Source organism: Haliotis rubra, unplaced genomic scaffold (genome assembly GCF_003918875.1).
Source record: "Haliotis rubra isolate DU_JTF1 unplaced genomic scaffold, ASM391887v1 Scf210, whole genome shotgun sequence".
Classification (NCBI taxonomy): domain Eukaryota; kingdom Metazoa; phylum Mollusca; class Gastropoda; order Lepetellida; family Haliotidae; genus Haliotis; species Haliotis rubra.
In genome coordinates, this window is record NW_025766115.1 from 163,546 (window position 1) to 183,087 (window position 19,542).

General features: G+C 49.2%; 1 protein-coding gene across 1 annotated transcript in view; it reads left to right on the plus strand.

Moving 5' to 3' along the window:
• Positions 1 to 19,542, plus strand: part of LOC124276591 — a 57,739-nt gene that overhangs the window by 11,345 nt on the left and 26,852 nt on the right. Inside the window, 6 exon segments of the mRNA XM_046712238.1 lie at positions 5,953 to 6,166; positions 9,629 to 9,752; positions 10,072 to 10,249; positions 11,327 to 11,505; positions 12,494 to 12,637; positions 14,138 to 14,299. Coding sequence (XP_046568194.1) covers positions 5,953 to 6,166; positions 9,629 to 9,752; positions 10,072 to 10,249; positions 11,327 to 11,505; positions 12,494 to 12,637; positions 14,138 to 14,299 — 1,001 coding nt within the window.

Sequence of the window (19,542 nt, forward strand, 5' to 3'; positions counted from 1 at the left end):
CTCTACGAGAAGTGTAGGTATTATCTTTCACTTTCTTTTTGTCATTCAGTAGTTCTGTGTAGTGATGTCGCTCGCTTATACACGGTCCCCGCCATCACACTTTCACTTCGCCATTAAAACACTTTGCCGTGGCAGCATTTGATAATCCGTTGTGTTTCATTTGGTTCAGGCTTATATACTATACCATATAATAGTGGTATATTTATTGTGCCTGTATTATGGTCTCTTAAACTTTCAGTTATTTTGAGACTTTTGTTCTCAACTTTGCTGTTATATTCATTACTTTGTATGTAATGCTTTACTGGGTTTTCTGCTTCATTGCAGATCTATGTACAGCCAGTTGTATACATTGTCGGGTGGGAAGTCTCAGAAAGACCCTCATCCCCGATGTTTGAAATGTACTACTCAATGTACCTCTGGCCATAAATGTGCCAGCTGCGCTTGTGCTATCACCCAAGAGTTTCTCCGCTTATATCTACAGGTTGTTAAGAAGCTTCTGGGACAACAGAGACGGAAGAGTATGTCTACTACTTCGACACCGGTCTTGACGACCACCACGCCTACGCCAAGTGTTGCGGCGTCAACTGTGTCAACGAATGCCTCGTCACCAGCATTCAGATTATGTCTTCGCCGCTTATGTCGCCGGTGTTACAGCGTTTGGCTTCCAGCTTCCAGCTTCGTCGGCGCTTGATCGGCGGGCGCTCTGGCGCTTCGGGCGCTTAAGGCACTCCTCACCTCCTCCGCTGTTGCCGATGTCATCTCCACAACGACCGATGGGCCAGCAGTTTGCGCCAGATCAGACACCCCAGCCAGTGTTCCTGGGGCAGACGCCTTATGCGTATATCAACCACATACGGGTTTTCCAATGCCTCAGGCGCCTATGATGCAAACGCCATACGGCCACCAGCAGTTTGATGTATCCACGCCAGCACTCTCTTGACTTTACTATCAGGTCAAGCCGGTACATCAGCCTATGCCGCTTATGCCACCAGCTACATCGGCGCTTCCTTTCCTCTACGGCCTCCAGCTTTGCCACCTTTGCCACCTCCGACGATTTTCGGGCGCTTCTGCCCCTCCAGCATCGGTGCCTATCTTGTCAACTTTGTTCGCTCCTGTGCCTACGCTTAACGCCTCCCGCTAAGGCCCATCGCTTCGCAGGCTTAACATAGGTCGAGACCTCGTAGTAAGCGCGCCTTCTGCTAAGCCGTCGCCTGCAGTAGCCGTTCCCTTTGCCGCTTCGCTCACCCGTCCTCTGAGAGGGACTTTGCCCCCAGACTATGAGGAAGACACGGGCTCTAATCACCTTGGCTTTGATCAATGCGGTTTGACTGGATTGTTGATCGTTTAATAGCCTCAGTCCCTTCACCAGGCCCTGATGTTGCAAAGTCACTTACTATTTGGGACTCGCCTTCCTTAATGTTACCAGCACATGAGGCGGTCAGAGAGATTCTCTCTACCCTTGATGAAGATTTCGCTGGAATGTCTCTCAACCCAACTATTAAAGCCTTCTAGAGTACGTCGTGATGACTATCCTATTCATGGCTTGGACTTTGCCCAGACAGTGACTAAGGTGGATGAGGAAATGAAACGCGTGACAGGTTCTTCCTCTGTGTCCTCCTATAAAGTTCAGGATACAAGGGTCGCGGCTTTGGACTTAGAGCTTAAGCGTATGTTCGCCTCTATATCGGCATTGGCGTCCAGCGACTGATGCCATCACTCAGGATCTTAAGGAAATAAACCGGATCGACTGGATCATCTTACAACTATGATGCTATGGCAGGGTAAAGTGATCACTGACCTCGCGCGGAACACCTTAGGTCGGCGCTTGCCAACGCCAAGTATGCAATTCGCCGGCAAGGCTTCCTCTCCTTTCTTCATGGGATTCGAATTTCAGCGGAAATTATTCCACCAACCCTGGTCATCGCCGCCACTGTTTAACGATGCCATTCATGATGTTTATCGGCAGGTGTGTGGATTTTGCCAAAGGGGAGACTGCCTTGAAAGCGCTTCAAAAGGGACAACGCCCTGCCTCCACGCCATCCAACACCTACCAGCCTCGGCGACCGCCTGTTCGGGCGTACAGAAACTCAGCGCCGCCTCGCGTGGCAGGGACGTGGTGCCAAGCCTAGATCAGACAGGGTGGATATCAACGCCGCTGCTCCCCCCAGGCGCACGGGCGAGGGGCAAGTGAAGTGAGGGACACGCACGACTGGACACTCCCACCTCCAGTCGTCCCAGTTTATCCTACACCGTAGGTGGGAGAATAGGGATCTTTTGGGAAAATTGGTCCATCCTAGAGGATCCATACGTCACCGATATATTGAGGCAGGGGTTTCGCTCCTCCTCTCCGATCCACCTCTGACAATGTTCCCGCCCGCACAATCACTCTCAGGTTCAACACAACCTTCTAGCGGAGAACATAGCGATTTTGTTGGAGAAAAGAGCCATCGAACTCCTCCCGTATCCCATCATAACACCAGGGTTTTATTCTCCAATATTCTTAGTGCCGAAGAAAGGGTCCGCTAAAATGAGGATGATTCACAATCTGTCCTATTTCAACGAGACTTTCCTGGAACGCCCTCCGCACTTCCGAATGACGCCCCTCGAATACCTCAAATCTATGGTATGCGCCAACGACTTTCTCATCAGCCTGGACCTACAGGATGCATACCTCCATGTTCCATCACGCCCCAGCTTACAGGAAGTACCTGCGCTTTATTTTCAACAATCAACATTTCCAATGGGCTGTCCTCCCATTTGGAATTTCAACGGCCCCGCGGTTGTTCACACGCATCACAACTCCTATTTCCGGTATCTACATTTGAGGGGCATCAATTTCGACCCGCACCTGGACGCATTGCCTTATGCACCTGTTAGACCGCCTACTTCTTATACAACAACGGATTTCACCCTTTCCTGTTGCGCCAACTAGGGTGGCTGGTCAACTTGGACAAATCGGAGCTTGTCCCGACTCACACTCTGACGCTCATCGGAGGCCATTTCCAGACGGACAAGAACCTAGTTCAGATTCCCTGGACAGGTGGGACAAGATTCAGTCTCTGATTCCACGCACTCTCTCCCAACCTCTGTCCCTCAGAGAGTGGCAGTCACTTCTGGGATTGTTGACGCCGGGCGCAGGATCTTACCAGCAGAGGGCGCTTCAACTTCGGCCCTCTGCAGCGTTTCTTCAACCATACATTCGCCGGGCAGACGCTCATCAACGGTTTTGCCTTCCACCTCAGTTACATCGCTATCTTCTTTGGTGGACTCGCCCATTGAACGCCTTAGAGGAGTCTTTTGACAGAGCAGCCTCCGATTGCCAACTGTTCGTGGACGCCCCTGCAGGGTTGGGGCGCCACTTACACGACCAGACAGCCTCCGCCTGTGGTCGGGTCAACACATCAACTGGCATATAAACAGTCTGGAGTTGGAGGCCGTGATCCTCGCTATTCATCATTGGGCACATCGACTACGAGGAACTTGTCTTCTAGTGGCTACAGACAACACCACGGTCGTATGGTACATACGAAGGCAAGGGTCGACACACTCACAGTTTCTCCTCGATCAGACATTTCGCTCTTTTCAACTGGTCGACGATCTCCACATTCTGTTGAGAGTGCGGCATATTCCGGGTGCCGCAATATACTAGCAGACGCTTCTCGAGACCCGACAGAGTTGCTCCCACGGAGTGGATGCTACACAAGGAGGCCTTCACTCTTTTAAGTCACTTAACTGGGTTATCCAAACATAGATCTGTTTGCCACCAGCCAAAACCATCAACTGCCAGTGTATGTGTCCCCAGTCCCAGATCCAGCGGCTTGGGCGGTGGATGCTCTCAGCCTATCATGGGAGGGACTTCACGCTGCATGCTTCCCGCCACCAGTTCTATTACCCAAAGTTCTCGCAAAAGTCAAGGAGACAACTTGCTTACGACTAATTTTGGTCGCGCTTTGGTGGCCAGCCAGGAACTGGTTTCCCGCTCTACAAAGTCTAGTGGTAGGAGATCCTTCCCTCTACCCACGCGGGAGGAACGCTCTAGTGCACCCTCACAGCCATCTTCCGCATCCGCTCCAGACCGATTCAATCTGCACGCATGGACCATTTGCAGAAAGCACTGAGTGCTAAGGGTTTTTCGCTAGAGCAGCCAAAGCCATTGCGACGGCGCGACAGAACTTCTACTAGACATTTGTATGACGACAAGTGGCAGTCGCTTGAACGCTTTTGTGTTACCAAGAAGCAGGATCCGCTGACTGTGTCTCCTCAGTTCATAGCAGATTTCTTACTTTATCTCCTAACGCCCAGGCGTCCTGAAGGGAGGCACCATTGCCACGATTTGGCGGCAATTAGCTCTGTTTTAGCGATTCCCACTGACAGAAGGATTTCCAAAATCCCAGAATTACAGGCCATGCTTCGCTTCATTCCGACTTGAAGACCAGAAGTTGAAGTTTCGGTCACCGGCATGGAATCTCAACACTGTTTTAGACCATCTCCGCGGGTGCACCGTATGAACCTCTTTGATAACGCTTCCTCGCTGATTTATCCAGGAAGACGGCATTTCTGTTGTCATTAGCGACCGCGCTAGAGTGAGTGAGGTTCACGCCCTTGACGTGACTAGGATCAAGTTTGAACGCCGCCGCCATGGTTCTGTGCACTTAGGTATGTGTTGGGATTTCATCGCTAAAACCAACTACCAGGACAACCTGATCGCCAGTTTTCCATCCCGCCATTATCATCTATTGTTGGCTCTGAAGACGATGCGGAATTACTGTTATAAACCGATTCGCGGCGCTCAAAAACTTACATTGATCGCACCAAAGGCGCTCGTGGTACAAGGAAACGCTTATTTCTTCCACTGTCCCGGCGCCGCAGTCAGATGTCAGCAAAACACTATTGCCTTATGGTTAAGAACAACCATTCTTCAGGCATATAAAGCGGCTGGGCTGGACCTCTCCTACGCCCTTCTCATCCCCACGTAGATTCGAAAGCACTTGCTTCGACTATGGCACTTCACAGTAATTGCACTGTGTCATCCATTATGCAAGGTTGTTTTGGCGGTCGGACACAGTGTTTGCCAGTCATTACTTGGCGCGACATGGCTGTCAAGGACGCTAATGATGTCCACAGCTTCGACCATTGGTGGTTGCTCAGCAACTCGCCATTCCCCTCAAGAAAGTGACCTCCTGCCTTGTGTTTCCTTCCACGGACCACCATGTGGGGAATGAGTTGTTTTTCTTCACAAACAACTAGGTATGTCAGTTAAGGAGTTATCCTTGTTTTTCAAGTCCATGCTTTTGCTGCATTCCTTAAGCTTCACCAGCTTTAAAATTAGTGGGTTCTTTTTCATTTAAGACGCAGTCTTATTTGCGAATTACCGCTACTTGATCGCCCCTCGCTAATTCGCCTTCTGTTATAGGCGCTATCATCAACGCCTCGAGCACGGATTACGGATTGAGCTGGCTGCTATTACGCAGTTTGGTATCCTCAGATGACACGCCTACCTTCCAGCCTGTCGGATAAAGTGCAGGAAGTAAGTAGTGCAGGATTAGTTAAAAATTTAGTAAAATCTAAATATTTTTATATTTGTATACTTATCCTGCACTACTTATGATAAGGGCCCACCCTGTGCTATCAGCTACCTCCCCGCTTTAGTTTTGCCATCTGTGGGATTTCTAAGCAATAATTTGAGGTGGCTGACGTCACCTTCCGGTGACGCATGCGCAGACGAGTAAGCAGCCGAGACCAGGAAGTGATTGCAGTTCTACGTCTTTTTGACATCGTCTGGCAAGCCACGCTTTTCGAGCCGTAAGCAATAAGTGCAGGAAGTAAGTAAGTAGTGCAGGATAAGTATACAAATATAAAAAATATTTAGATTTTACTAATATTCTAGATTCTTTTCCCAGCTTTTTCTTTATCAACAAATTTTTAGTTTCAATTTGTCTTGTTTCCTTCCAGCAATGGTGCAAAAGGTTGAAGGGGACCCACCTCCACTGTGGGGGGTACAGAGTGATGGTCTGGGCAATTCCATTGTGGCCATTCTGGAGCGTGATCCTCGCAAGTTTGACCACGTGGCAGGACGCCTTCATGGCCGCCAGTTGCCAGGGAAACTACGCTCATACATGTGGGCTGATGTGTTGTTCAAGATAGAGAGGAAGAAGATGAAAGAAGTGTACGTTGACAATTCTGACTTGTGATAGTGATCTGTAGTTATATCCCTATGGACCCATGAAGATCAGGGTTAGACCAATGTTGTAAGGTGTAACTATGATTGTCCTTAGAAGCAACTAATGTGATCAGATGGTCAGACTTGTTGAACTGAGGCATATCATCGTATCCCAGTTACTGATCATAATACTCCTGGATTGTCTGCTCCAGACCATCAATCGCTTTGAAAATTGTGTCATTCAATAAAAATATAACTCTGCATAGTGCCACTTAATTATTGTCCCCCGCCGCAACGCGGAACGGGGGACTATGTATTCACCGGCGTCTGTACGTACGTATCGATTCTTGTTAACGCGACATCTCATGAACTGTTGTACCCAATGTCTTCAAATTTGGTGACAGTCTACATTGGGGGATTACGCAGACACCAGTCAATTTGGGTGACCTTGACCTTATTTTCAAAGTCACCACGACACTTTGACCACTTTTCAAACTGTTGTTAACGTGATATCTCATGCTCTGTAGTATCCAATATCTTCAAATTTGGTGACAGCCTACATTGGGAGATTACCCAGACACCAGTCGATTTGGGTGACCTTGAAAATAAGGTCAAGGTCATGACACTTTGAACACTTTTCAAACTCTTCTTACGCGACATCTCATGGACTGTTGTACCCAATGGGGTGGTGGGTAGCATAATGGTTAAAGCGTTGGCTCGTCACGCCGAAGACCCAATTTGGTGATGGCCTACATTGAGGGATTACGCAAACACCAGTTTATTTTGTTGACCTTGACCTTGTCTTCAAGGTCACCACGACACCTTTCACACTTTTAACTCTTGTTAACGCGATATCTCATGGACTGTTGTACCCAATGGGGTGGTGGGGTAGCCTAATGGTTAAAGCGTTGGCTCGTCACGCCGAAGACCCGGGTTCGAATCCCCACATGGGTACAATGTGTGAAGCCCATTTCTGGTGTTCCCCGCCGTGATATTGCTGGAATATTGCTGAAAGCGGCGTAAAACCAAACTCAGTCAGTCAGTAAGTCAGTTGTACCCAATGTCTTCAAATTTGGTGACAGTTTACTTTGGGGTATTACGCAGACACCAGTTTATTTAGGTGACCTTGACCTTATCTTCAAGGTCACCATGACACTTTGACCGCTTTTCAAACTTATTTAAATGCGATTTCTCATAAAACATTGCACTTAACATTTTCATGTATGTTGACAGTCTACATTGGGTGATTATGCAGACACCAGTCATTTCAGGCATCTTGTATGTGACCAAAAATTAAAAAGTAGTAAATATAGATATTCCATTCTTTAGTGGCGGGGGACATTGCCATATCAGTGGCAAACACTTGTTAACCCTTGTGTCATCAAGGCATTCCTGCTGAAAGGAAAATGCATAGTATAGGGTCTCCTTAGATGTGTTATTGTCCGTTTACAGTATTCCTCAGGTTAATGTCCCTTTACTGTAATGTCCCTGGTGAATTCCATGTTATTGTCCCCTTACAGTATTGCCCCTTGGGAGATCCCATGTTATTGTCCCTTTACAGCATTGCCCCTTGGGGATCCCATGTCATTGTCCCTTTACAGCATTGCCCCTGGGGAGATCCCATGTTATTGTCCCTTTACAGTATTGCCCCTGGGGAGATCCCATGTTATTGTTCCTTTACAGTATTGCCCCTGGGGAGATCCCATGTTATTGTTCCTTTACAACATTGCCCCTGGGGAGATCCCATGTTATTGTTCCTTTACAGCATTGCCCCTGGGGAGATCCCATGTTATTGTTCCTTTACAGTATTGCCCCTGGGGAGATCCCATGTTATTGTCCCTTTACAGCATTGCCCTGGGGAGATCCCATGTTATTGTCCCTTTACAGCATTGCCCCTGGGGATTGTTATTGTTCCCAGCATTGCCCTGGGGAGATCCCATGTTATTGTTCCTTTACAGCATTGTCCCTGGGGAGATCCCATGTTATTGTTCCTTTACAGCATTGCCCCTGGGGAGATCCCATGTTATTGTCCCTTTACAGTATTGCCCCTTGGGGGATCCCATGTTATTGTCCCTTTACAACATTGCCCCTGGGGAGATCCCATGTTATTGTTCCTTTACAGTATTGCCCCTGGGGAGATCCCATGTTATTGTTCCTTTACAGTATTGTCCTGGGGAGATCCCATGTTATTGTCCCTTTACAGTATTGCCCCTGGGGAGATCCCATGTTATTGTCCCTTTGCAGTATTGCCCTGGTGAGATCCCATGTTATTGTCCCTTTACAGTATTGCCCCTGGGAGATCCCATGTTATTGTCCTTTGCCCTGGGGAGATCCCATGTTATTGTCCCCTTACAGTATTGTCCCTGGGGAGATCCCATGTTATTGTCCCATTACAGTATTGCCCCTGGGGAGATCCCATGTTATTGTCCCTTTACAGTATTGCCCCTGGGGAGATCCCATGTTATTGTCCCTTTACAGCATTGCCCCTGGGGAGATCCCATGTTATTGTCCCTTTACAGCATTGTCCCTGGGGAGATCCCATGTTATTGTCCCTTTACAGCATTGCCCTGGGGAGATCCCATGTTATTGTCCCTTTACAGTATTGCCCCTGGGGAGATCCCATGTTATTGTCCCTTTACAACATTGCCCCTGGGGAGATCCCATGTTATTGTTCCTTTACAGCATTTCCCCTGGGGAGATCCCATGTTATTGTTCCTTTACAGTATTGCCCCTGGGGAGATCCCATGTTATTGTCCCTTTACAGCATTGCCCCTGGGGAGATCCCATGTTATTGTCCCTTTACAGTATTGCCCCTGGTGAGATCCCATGTTATTGTCCCTTTACAGTATTGCCCCTGGGGAGATCCCATGTTATTGTTCCTTTACAGGATTGCCCCTGGGGAGATCCCATGTTATTGTCCCTTTACAGTATTGTCCCTGGGGAGATCCCATGTTATTGTCCCATTACAGAATTGCCCCTGGGGAGATCCCATGTTATTGTCCCTTTACAGTATTGCCCTGGGGAGATCCCATGTTATTGTCCCTTTACAGCATTGCCCTGGGGAGATCCCATGTTATTGTCCCTTTACAGTATTGCCCCTGGGGAGATCCCATGTTATTGTTCCTTTACAGTATTGCCCCTGGGGAGATCCCATGTTATTGTCCCTTTACAGTATTGCCCTGGGGAGATCCCATGTTATTGTCCCTTTACAGTATTGCCCTGGGGAGATCCCATGTTATTGTCCCTTTACAGTCTTGCCCTACCCATGTTATTGTCCCTTTTACAGTATTGTCCCTGGGGGAATCCCTGGTTATTGTCCTCATACTGCATTGTCCCAGAGGCGATCCCAGGTTATTGTTCCCTTGCAGCATTGTCCCGGGGAGATCTCATGTTAATGTCCCCTGACAATATTGTTCCTTGGTTGATTCTATATGAGAACTGGATTTATCATAGTATATATGCTTCCAGGTATGTTGAGAAGATGATCCGAGAGAGATTTGCCCATGGTGTGACCCGTGGACTGAGTGAACTGAGGCTGAAGCGTGCCACACAGTCCCCTATCAATGGCCTTATAGAGAATGCTACAATTGAGGTCAGTTTAGATGATTAGTGATGGTTGTTCATGTTTGATTATGTTTATAACCTGTGTTAAATGAAAATAATGTATAATTCGAAGATCTTATCAGCAATGTCAGAGTAGTCTTCAACTGTTCCTTTATTGTGGGGCCGGTGGGGTAGCCTAGTGGTTAAAGCGTTGGCTCGTCACGCCAAAGACCCGGGTTCGATTCCCCACATGGGTACAATGTGTGAAGCCCATTTCTGGTGTCCCCCGCCGTGATGTTGCTGGAATATTGCTAAAAGCGGCGTAAAACCAAACTCAGTCAGTCAGTCAGTCCTTTATTGTGTTGCAGACCTACACCAAGACAACATCCATGGTGAACCACAAGGAAGCCAACCATATGAAAGAGACTGCTCGTGCCCTGAACGTCCTGTATGTGTATGACCGGAGCTATGAGCCCTACCTCATACACTGGCTCTTCCCTCTACAGCTGGCCTTCAGGAGCCCCACGGGATTACTGGATGACAAAGGTGGGACATTCAATACATAGAGTATGGGATTGTTAGGTTTAATTTGGTCCCAGTAGTCCACTGTGATGACCTCAAGTTGTAAAATTCAAGAAGGACCATTAGCATTCCTTGAGTGAGTGAGTGAGTGAGTTGAGTTTTACGCCGCACTCAGCAATATTCCAGCTATATGGCGGTGGTCTGTAAATAATCAAGTCTGCACCAGACAATCCAGTGATCAACAGCATGAGCATCAACCTGCGCAAATGGGAACCAATGACATGTGGCAACCACACCAGCGAGCCTGACCACCTGATCCCGTTAATTGCCTCTTACGACAAGCATGGGTTACTGAAGGTTCATTCTAACCTGGACCTTCACGGGTTCCTTGAGGGAGACCTCTATTGACATTCAGTAGAAGGCAACTCTGGAGCAGATTATTTTTCGGACTAGTAAAGATGTAAATATAACTCTGTCACTACCAGATCTATGCTTGTCGTACAAGGTGTCTCAATGAATTTGGCAATCAGATTCGGTGACTTGATGTATGACTGTACTGTGATATTATGGATCGTTGCTCATAATATCAGTCACTTGTTTGTCTGGTCCCGACTCCATCATTTACAGGCCGTCATCTTATCATGCACACAGCTAGAGTATTAAACAAAGAGATAAGGAAATCTACAAATGGCTCAGTGTTGTAAATCTATTTTGATTTGGTTGGGTTTGTTTGTTGTTTAACGCCGCACTCAGCAATATTCCAGCTATATGGGGGGCAGTCTATAAACAATCGAGCTTTTACCAGACAATAGAGTGATCAACAGCATGAGCATCAATCTATGCAATTGGGATACAATGACATGTGGCAACCAAGTCAGCACCCAATCAGGTTAGTCGCCTCTTACCACAAGATGGGTTGCTGAAGACCGATTCCAACCCGGATCTTCACAGGTCAAAATCCATTTTGAAACCTCATTACATATAGTGGATGAGGTTGATCGTTAGACATTGCTTTTAATCCCTGCTGAAACTGGCAGGTCCGTGTTTGTTTTTATTAAAAACAAGAAGTGTGTCAGTAATAATACCAGTGATTTGTTGCAGGGGAGCATGTATTTGAGCTGGCAATGTATCTGGACCTGCTGAACACCAACTGTTTTCCCAAGTGGCCCCAGGTGTTTGCAATAGCAGAGCAGGTGATGAACACACTCCGGCAGGCCGACCCAGAACTCCACAACCACCTCACCAGCATAGCCAAGAAGAACTTCAAGGTCAACCCCAAGGTAGCCAGCCCCTAACCATTAAACAGTTGGCTGGGTGGGTTAGATGGCTGATATTGTGTTCGTCACGATATGGCTGCAATATTGCCGATGTGACGTTAAACAATAACTCACTCACTCACTCACTGATATTGTGTGATAGTGATTAGGTGCCTGACTCTGAGAGTGTGGGTTCAGCTCCCAGATGAGTCTCAACCCAACAAGGGCACTGGAATCTCTACTTTACTGAAAAAATGTGATCCCAAATATTACATATGTCACTATTCATGAGAGTTTACCAAACAGATAGGTCGAGGCATCAGTTACTGGATTGACTACTTTGGATTTAATTATATTCAGGCTCCCGTCACATAGCTGAAAAATTGCTGAGAATGGTGTAAGAAGCAGAAACTCTAACAGCTGTGTAACTTACAGGGAGGAGACTTCTGAAGATGCAAACACCTTGGTTATTTTGAAGCAGCCTATTGTTCTGTGGATTCGTAAACCCCAAGATGGGTTCTGGGGTGCCAGATCATACTTTGCAGAGGTGGATCTATTTGGGTTGAAACCAGTGTTATGATTGTTGGCTTCATGCCAACTGGGGCGGTGGGGTAGCCTAGTGGTTAAAGCGTTGGCTCATCACCCCGAAGACCCGGGTTCGAATCCCCACATGGGTACAATGTGTGAAGCCCATTTCTGGTGTCCCCCGCAGTGATGTTGGTGGAATATTGCTAAAAGCAGCGTAAAACCAATGTCAGTCAGTCAGTCATACCAACTGTATGGCCTTGTTCAACAAAGTGGAAGAGGTTTGATGCACAGTTTTTCTTATAATTATTTTTATAAAATTCAAATTATATACAAATAATTTTTTCCAGTTTGACTGCCTTAGCTTAGTTGGAAACCCAAGACATAATAATGCTCATTTCCTGCAACTATTACTCAAACATCAAATGTTCCGCAAAATGATCCTGTCATCTGTGTTTGTTACTGTAACACTGACTTGTGTCTACAGGAGTTCCTGGTGCAGCTGATCCACGAGGAGAAGTCCAAGGCAGAGGCACTGTATCAGGCTACCCCTGGCACACTGAGGACGGACATTACTGCCACCGAGTTGCTGGCCAACCCTCTCATCTTCTTCCGGAGGTGGATAGGCGAGGTAAGGACATCCACAATCATCAGGGATAAGCTTGATAGTAGCTTTGTGTAGCTATGGTTTTGTCAGTTCTTTTGTTGAGCATCATGTGGTACATGGCACCAATACATGTAGTGGCTCAGATTGCCCTGATGTCTATGGCAATGCAATTCACTGTTATTATGGAGGCCAGAAATGTATGGTGATGGGTTTGAATCCCAGATCTGCTTTGAGTAGGACCTGCATCACTTCATACAATGTGACACCCAGGGACAGAAGTGAGATAATGTTTAGATCAGCATTGAAACTCACTCACCCATCTCACCCATCTAACACACTCACTCATGCCACCATCTCACCCACCCAACTCACTCATCTCCCTTGTTCACCCATCTCACTCACTCACCCATCTCACTCACTCATGCCACCATCTCACCCACCCAACTCACTCATCTCACTTGTTCACCCATCTCACTCACTCACCCATCTCACTCACACATGCCCCCTTCTCACCCACCCAACCCACTGATCTCACTCACCCATCTCACTCACTCATGCCCCCTTCTCACCCACCCAACCCACTCATCTCTCACCCATCTCACTCACTCATGCCCCCTTCTCACCCACCCAACCCACTCATCTCACTCACTCACTCACCCATATCACTCACTTACTCCACTCCTCATCACTCACTCATCTCACTCTCACTCACTCACTCACTCATGCCCCACTCATGCCCCCATCTCACCCACCCAAACCACACATCTCACTCACCACTCATCTCACTCTCACCCACTCACTCATCTCACTCACTCACCCTCTCTCACTCATCTCACTCACTCATCTCACTCTCACTCACTCACCATCTCACTCCCATCTCACTCACTCACTCACCCATCCATCTCACTCCATCTCACCTCACTCTCACCATCTCACTCATCTCATTCACTCATCTCACTCATCTCACTCACTCACCATCTCACTCACCCATCTCACTATCACTCACCCATCTCACTCCCTCATCTCACTCACCCATCTCACCTACTCATTCATCTCACTTACCAGTCCCAATCACTCCCTTACTCACCCATCTCACTCACCCACTCACTCTCATCTCAATCACCCATCTCACTCAGTCACTCACTCATCCCACTCACTCTTATCTCACCCATCTCACTCATTCATTCATCTCACTCATCAATCCCAATCACTCACCCATCTCCCTCACACACTCACTCTCATCTCACTCACTCATCCATGTCACTCATCTCTCACTCACTCACCCACTCACTCATCTCACTCTCTCATCTCACTCTCATCTACTCACTCAATCATCTCACTCACCGTACCCACTCATCCGTCTCACTTACTCACTCTAATCTCTCTCACTCACTCACCCATCTCACACACCTCACTCACTCATCTTACTCGCTCATCTCACTCACTATCATCTCACTCACTCACCCATCTCACTCACTCACCCTACCCACTCACCCATCTCACTCACTCACATATGTATTGCAGGGCTTCATCAGTGTGTTGGACACCCCCGGAGTGATGTACATCTGGGACCAGTGCTTCATGCAGGGCTGGCAGGACTCGGTGCTCCTCAACACCTGCCTGTCCCTGGTGGAGCTGCTCAGACACAAGTTCATGAAGGCCAAGGACTACATGGACATGAAGGAGGTAGGGTACAGCATGGGGCACTTGTTCATGTGAAGTTGAAAATTAATCACTGGAAGCATTACAGGAGGTAGTTTGATTGATTGTTTCATTAATTTTGTTGAAATTCATTTTTGAAATGAGTCATAATTCTTTTTCAAAAGAAGTCCTCCTTGGGGTACATATAAGCATTAAAATGTCCATTTTAAAATACCTACGACAGTTGTAACAATATTTCAATAAAATATTTTACCAAACAAAAACTCGATTTGATTAGTGAGACCACCCCTATAGGGCGCCTCACAGGGCCCCCTACAGCCAAGAGCAGGTAATTCTGGCTGCTTACCTCGTACCTCACATGATATGTTCTACATGTCTTTGCTTCGGGGGGGGGGACATTAGACGCAGGAGCCTCCCTCTAAGGATAAGAATAAAAAGGCTAAGAAAAAGAAGGGTTCTTCCTCTTCATCTGTTTCAGGGGATACAGCGCCTAAACGGGCGAAGGGTGCGGGATCTTCGGTCCCTTCACCAGCCATTCCTTCCACATCACAGGCACCTTCACCTCCACATGTCAGTTTCAAATCCATTAATATTTGAACTAATCTCCGATCTTTTACAGCTGCAAATGGCATCGGTTCACTCGCTCATATCGGACGCGATGTCCGGTCTCCGTCAGGAGATTATCGTCCAGCCAGGTACTGGGGGGTGTTTCGTTTCTGTGGCGGGCAGTGTCCCCAACCTTAGCTCAGGCTCTGGTGTGGGGATTTCTGTCGGGAGTGCATCTGCACCGAGCCTTGTCTCGGCTGCCGGCCGCCCCTCCCGCTACGGTGGCTGCCACCAGTCGGAGCCTCGGATCTGGGTCTGGGTCGGTAGTTGGTGCCGGTGTTACAGGCTCTCCCTGTAGTTTCCGCTACCCCCTCGCATTTGGTCCTACCGCTTGCGCCGGCTTTGCCGGGCCATTCGGTGTCGGCACCGTTATGCTTGCCGTTGGGGAATCCCATGTCGGGCTCTTCCTCATCTCGCCACCATGACTCAGTTTCGAGTCTTGGGACGGGCGTACCGGGCACCTCGGCTCTGATCGAGCCACTGTCACTCTCCTTAGACCCCTCGGACGAACCCTCGGCGCTTTCTCTAGATACAGAGACTTCGCTCCGTTAGGATCGGTTCGAGGAGGATGAGGGTCGGGGAGGGTCAGGTACACCTTCTGTATCGCTCAGTGCGTCCCTGAGACAGGTGCGGGAGCATATTGCCTCCATCCTGCCTCAGGTAGGGCCACCCGACCCTACGAAGTTTTGCCTCCCTGGGGAGGTATACACTCCTACTAAGGTGGCGGACACACGGCTACGCATTTTGCCTTCAGTCTTAACTGAAGTTATTAACCCGCTCCTCTGTGGTATCAGGTCCAGGTTCGACTTGCCCGAGCTGGACCGTCGGTACCTCATGGGTGAGAGGGTTCGTCTGGTAGCTCGCTTGCTTCCGTCAAACAAGGCTGTCGGCTTCCGCCATTCACAGCCAACGCCACGGCACTCAAGTGCGCATATCACTCCTTTGAGGAGCAGTACTGCAACGCGGTCGAGTGCCTCAAAGCTACCATCAATTCTCCCTATATCTCGGTATTGCAGAGGCAATTAGTGGATGTGGGCGGAGTCGAGGAAGCTATGTCTCCCTCCACCTTGGCAAAACAATTGACGGAGGTCAAGTCACATCTGGCGCGCAACTCTATTAGGTCGTCGACCTGCCAAATGATGTCGGCGGTTATGGGTCTCCGTCGCCTGTGGCTCTCTGTGGCGAGGTACTCTCCTGCCACGCAACAGGCTCTACTGGCGCTGCCGTTCCGGATGGGTTCTACCCTGTTCCCCCGAGGCAGCTACAATAGTCCGGGAAGCCGCGGAGGCTGTATCAACCTTCAAGTACTCTAACCCTTGTTGGAACAGCCTCACATGTCTCACACTTGGCCCCTGGTACTTACCTCCGCCTATCCTTCTGCCTCGGCAAAGGAACCTGTTAAATGGGCTCAGCCATTACAGTCGCGTAAGGGCAGAGGCAGGGGCAAGGGCAAGGCTACGGCGCTCCACCAGCCTTTTCAGAGGAGGGGAAGTCAGCCCTGGCTTCCCAGCAATAATTCCTCCGGAACCCTTGTCGGTACCAGATCAAGCAATCGGAGTACTGCCAACGTCTGGTATCCATTGCCTCATGCCACATATCCCTGTGGGTGGTCGACTTTCTCTCTTTCTGTTGGAATGGGAAAAGGTCACCTCCAATCCCTGGGTCCTGTCCACGCTCAGGGAAGGCCACATGCCACAGTGGAAGCGAGACCCACCTCCCTTCTCTGGGATCCGTTGCCTGCTGCACTAGAGAAGGCAGAGGTGCTCCGTGCCGAGGTCCAGTCATTACTGGACAAAGCAGCCATCGAGGTGGTTCCAGTGGGACAGGAAATGGTGGGTTATTACTCGACCTATTTCCTTGTCACCAAATACCTCAAAGGTCTGAACGACATGATAGAGGTACCATCCTTCAAGATGGAGACACTGCGTTCAGTGATCTCATCTGTGGAGAAGGGAGACTGGCTCACGTCAATCGACCTCAAAGACGCGTGCCTCCATGTCCCAATGCACCCCGAGTTCAGGAAGTACCTAAGGTTTTCCTTCGACGGGAGGTGCTATCAGTTTCATGTGCTCCCCTTCAGCATCTCCACGGCGCCAAGGGTGTTCACCAAACTCATGCTAATTCCAGCGCAGGTAGCCAGGTCACAGGGCAGGTGCTGTCACCAGTACCTAGACGATTGGCTCCTTCGTGCGTTTGCCACTCACTTGAGTCGAGTTGCGACACTTTCTGTGATGAGTATACTCACCAAGTTGGGCTGGATTATCAATCTCAAGAAATCAGAACTGGTTCCCACCCAGGATCTGGTTTTCTTGGGAGCGAGATTCGAGACAGCGTGAGGTGTAGTCTCCCTGTCTCCGGACCGCGTCACCAAAGTCCAGAGAGTTGTGTTACAATTTCTCGAGTCCCCCAGGGCCTCAGCTTGGACTTGGCTCCAGTTGCTAGGCAACATGGCGGCAACGGTGGACATTGTTTGGCGAGCGCGACCCATACAGCAAACTTTGGCTCCAATGTGAGTTCACATCGGGGTTACGAATTGATTCTCCAAACTCTGGGGTGGCTAATTCCTCATTTACGGTGGTGGACAATGGCAGGGAATTTATCCAGGGGGATCCCCTTAGACATCCCGTCGCCAGATCTCTCGATTCAGACAGACGCCTCCCTCACAGGGTGGGGGGACGTGCTGGGTGACCTGTTAGTCTCAGGCCTGTGGTCACAGAGCGAGGTGCAACTGCACATCAATGTGCTAGAATTGAGAGCAGTCAGGTTAGTGTTCAAACGACTTCGGGAGCGGGTTCGAGGCCGTGTGGTTCGTCTAGAGATGGACAACCAGATGGCGATGACCTATATCCTGAAGCAGGGCGGTACAGTTTCCCCGTCCCTCCTGCAGGAAGGGTGGCAGTTTCTGCTCTGGTGCGACCAGTTCGACATACGGGTGATGCCTGTTTATCGAGCAGACGCGCTCTCTCTGCATATCCTGGCCCAGCACGAGTGGATGCTCAATCGGGAGATATTCGGGATTATCTCCCAGTTGTTCGGGTTGTTCCAGGTGGATCTGTTTGCCTCTGGGGGGACGAACCAGATTCCGGTGTTTTGCTCTTGGATACCGGATCCGAGAGCCATCGCCTCGGATGCTTTCTAGCTCGATTGGATGGGCAGGGTTCTGTGGGCGTTCCCGCCACTACCCCTGATTCCCAAAGTCTTCTCGCAGCTTGCCACCCAACCAGCTCGACTTCTTGTGCTCCTTGCACCTCTTTAAGCGGCTCAAAGCTGGTTTCCGGTACTACTCAGGTTTCTGGCTCAGCCTCCTGTACTATTACCCTTTCGACTGGACCTACTATCCCAGAACGGAGCACCGCACCCGAATCCAAGGATTCAGTTGGTGGCCTGGCCACTGTCCAGAATCGCCTCCAAGCGAGCGGAATTCCTGCACCAGTTGCAGACACCATTCTGGCTTTGCGGAGGGATTCGGCAAACGTTCAATATGAGGATAGATGGGCCTGTTATACGCGCTGGTGTGTCGTCAGAGGGATTCTCGATCCCTTTTCTTCGACTGTAGTCGAAGTACTGGAGTTCTTACAATCTCGATTAATCAGGCTTAGCTCCGTCTACTATCCGGGGCTACTCCACGGCAGAGATATCTCTGCCTTCCATGTACCTGCCGACGGTGCTCTCTTGGGGCAGCACCCTCTGGTGCAGCACTTTTAGCAGGGATGGACAGAATCCGTCCGACTGTCAGGCGGATTAGTCCCCCGTGGGACTTGGCAATCGTTCTTGATTGGATGTCCGGTCCTCTCTTTCACGATCTGTCGTCTCTTTCACTCCAGCTGTTAAGTTGGAAGGCTGCCTTTCTTGTGGCGGTAACGTCTGACCGGCGGGTAGGATATATCCATGCGATGTCAGCGGATCCTGCTCTGACTGTCTTTCACAAAGACAGAGTCAGTATTCGGTTGCCAGACTCTTACCTCCTAAGAACGCAGGCGCCTTTCACATAAGGGCGCCTATTGAACTGCCAGCTTTTACTCAGCCTCCATCGTCTGGTACCTCTCTTCGACGTGCTCACGTCTTAGATGTCCGTAAGACTCTCAAGGAAAGATAAGCAGCTGATCTGCTGTTATGGCGGTGGTAAGGCTGGTCTTCCGGCGAACAAGCAGACCATATCTAGGTGGCTTGTCTCTGCCATTTGTATGAGTTACTCTCACCAAGGGTTAACTATCCCTGATGGGTTAAAGGCTCATTCGGTTAGGGCAGTGGCGACATCTAAGGCATATGCCGCGGCACTGCCCATTGCGGAGATCTGCTCAGCGGCTATTTGGAGCCGACCGAGTACATTCATCCGCCATTATCAACTGGACAAACACTCACGGGAATGTGCTCGGTTTGGCCAGACAGTTCTCACCAGTGGGCAGTGTCGTGACTCTCTAGCCGAATGAGCTTTCGAAGTCACGATTGTTTTTATTTCCTGGTGTCGGTTTTATGAAATTCCACAATTTTTATCAGTGGCGGTATCAGATTGGAGGTGTTTTTTACTGATTTATTGGCTCTAGCATTGTCACACGCTGTATCCACTGTTTTTCTTCCCTGCACCACGCTTCGCTGGTTTGGGATTAGGTATGTTTAGGACTTGTCCATACATTCCTTCCCATTTTGATGATTGGGGGTTG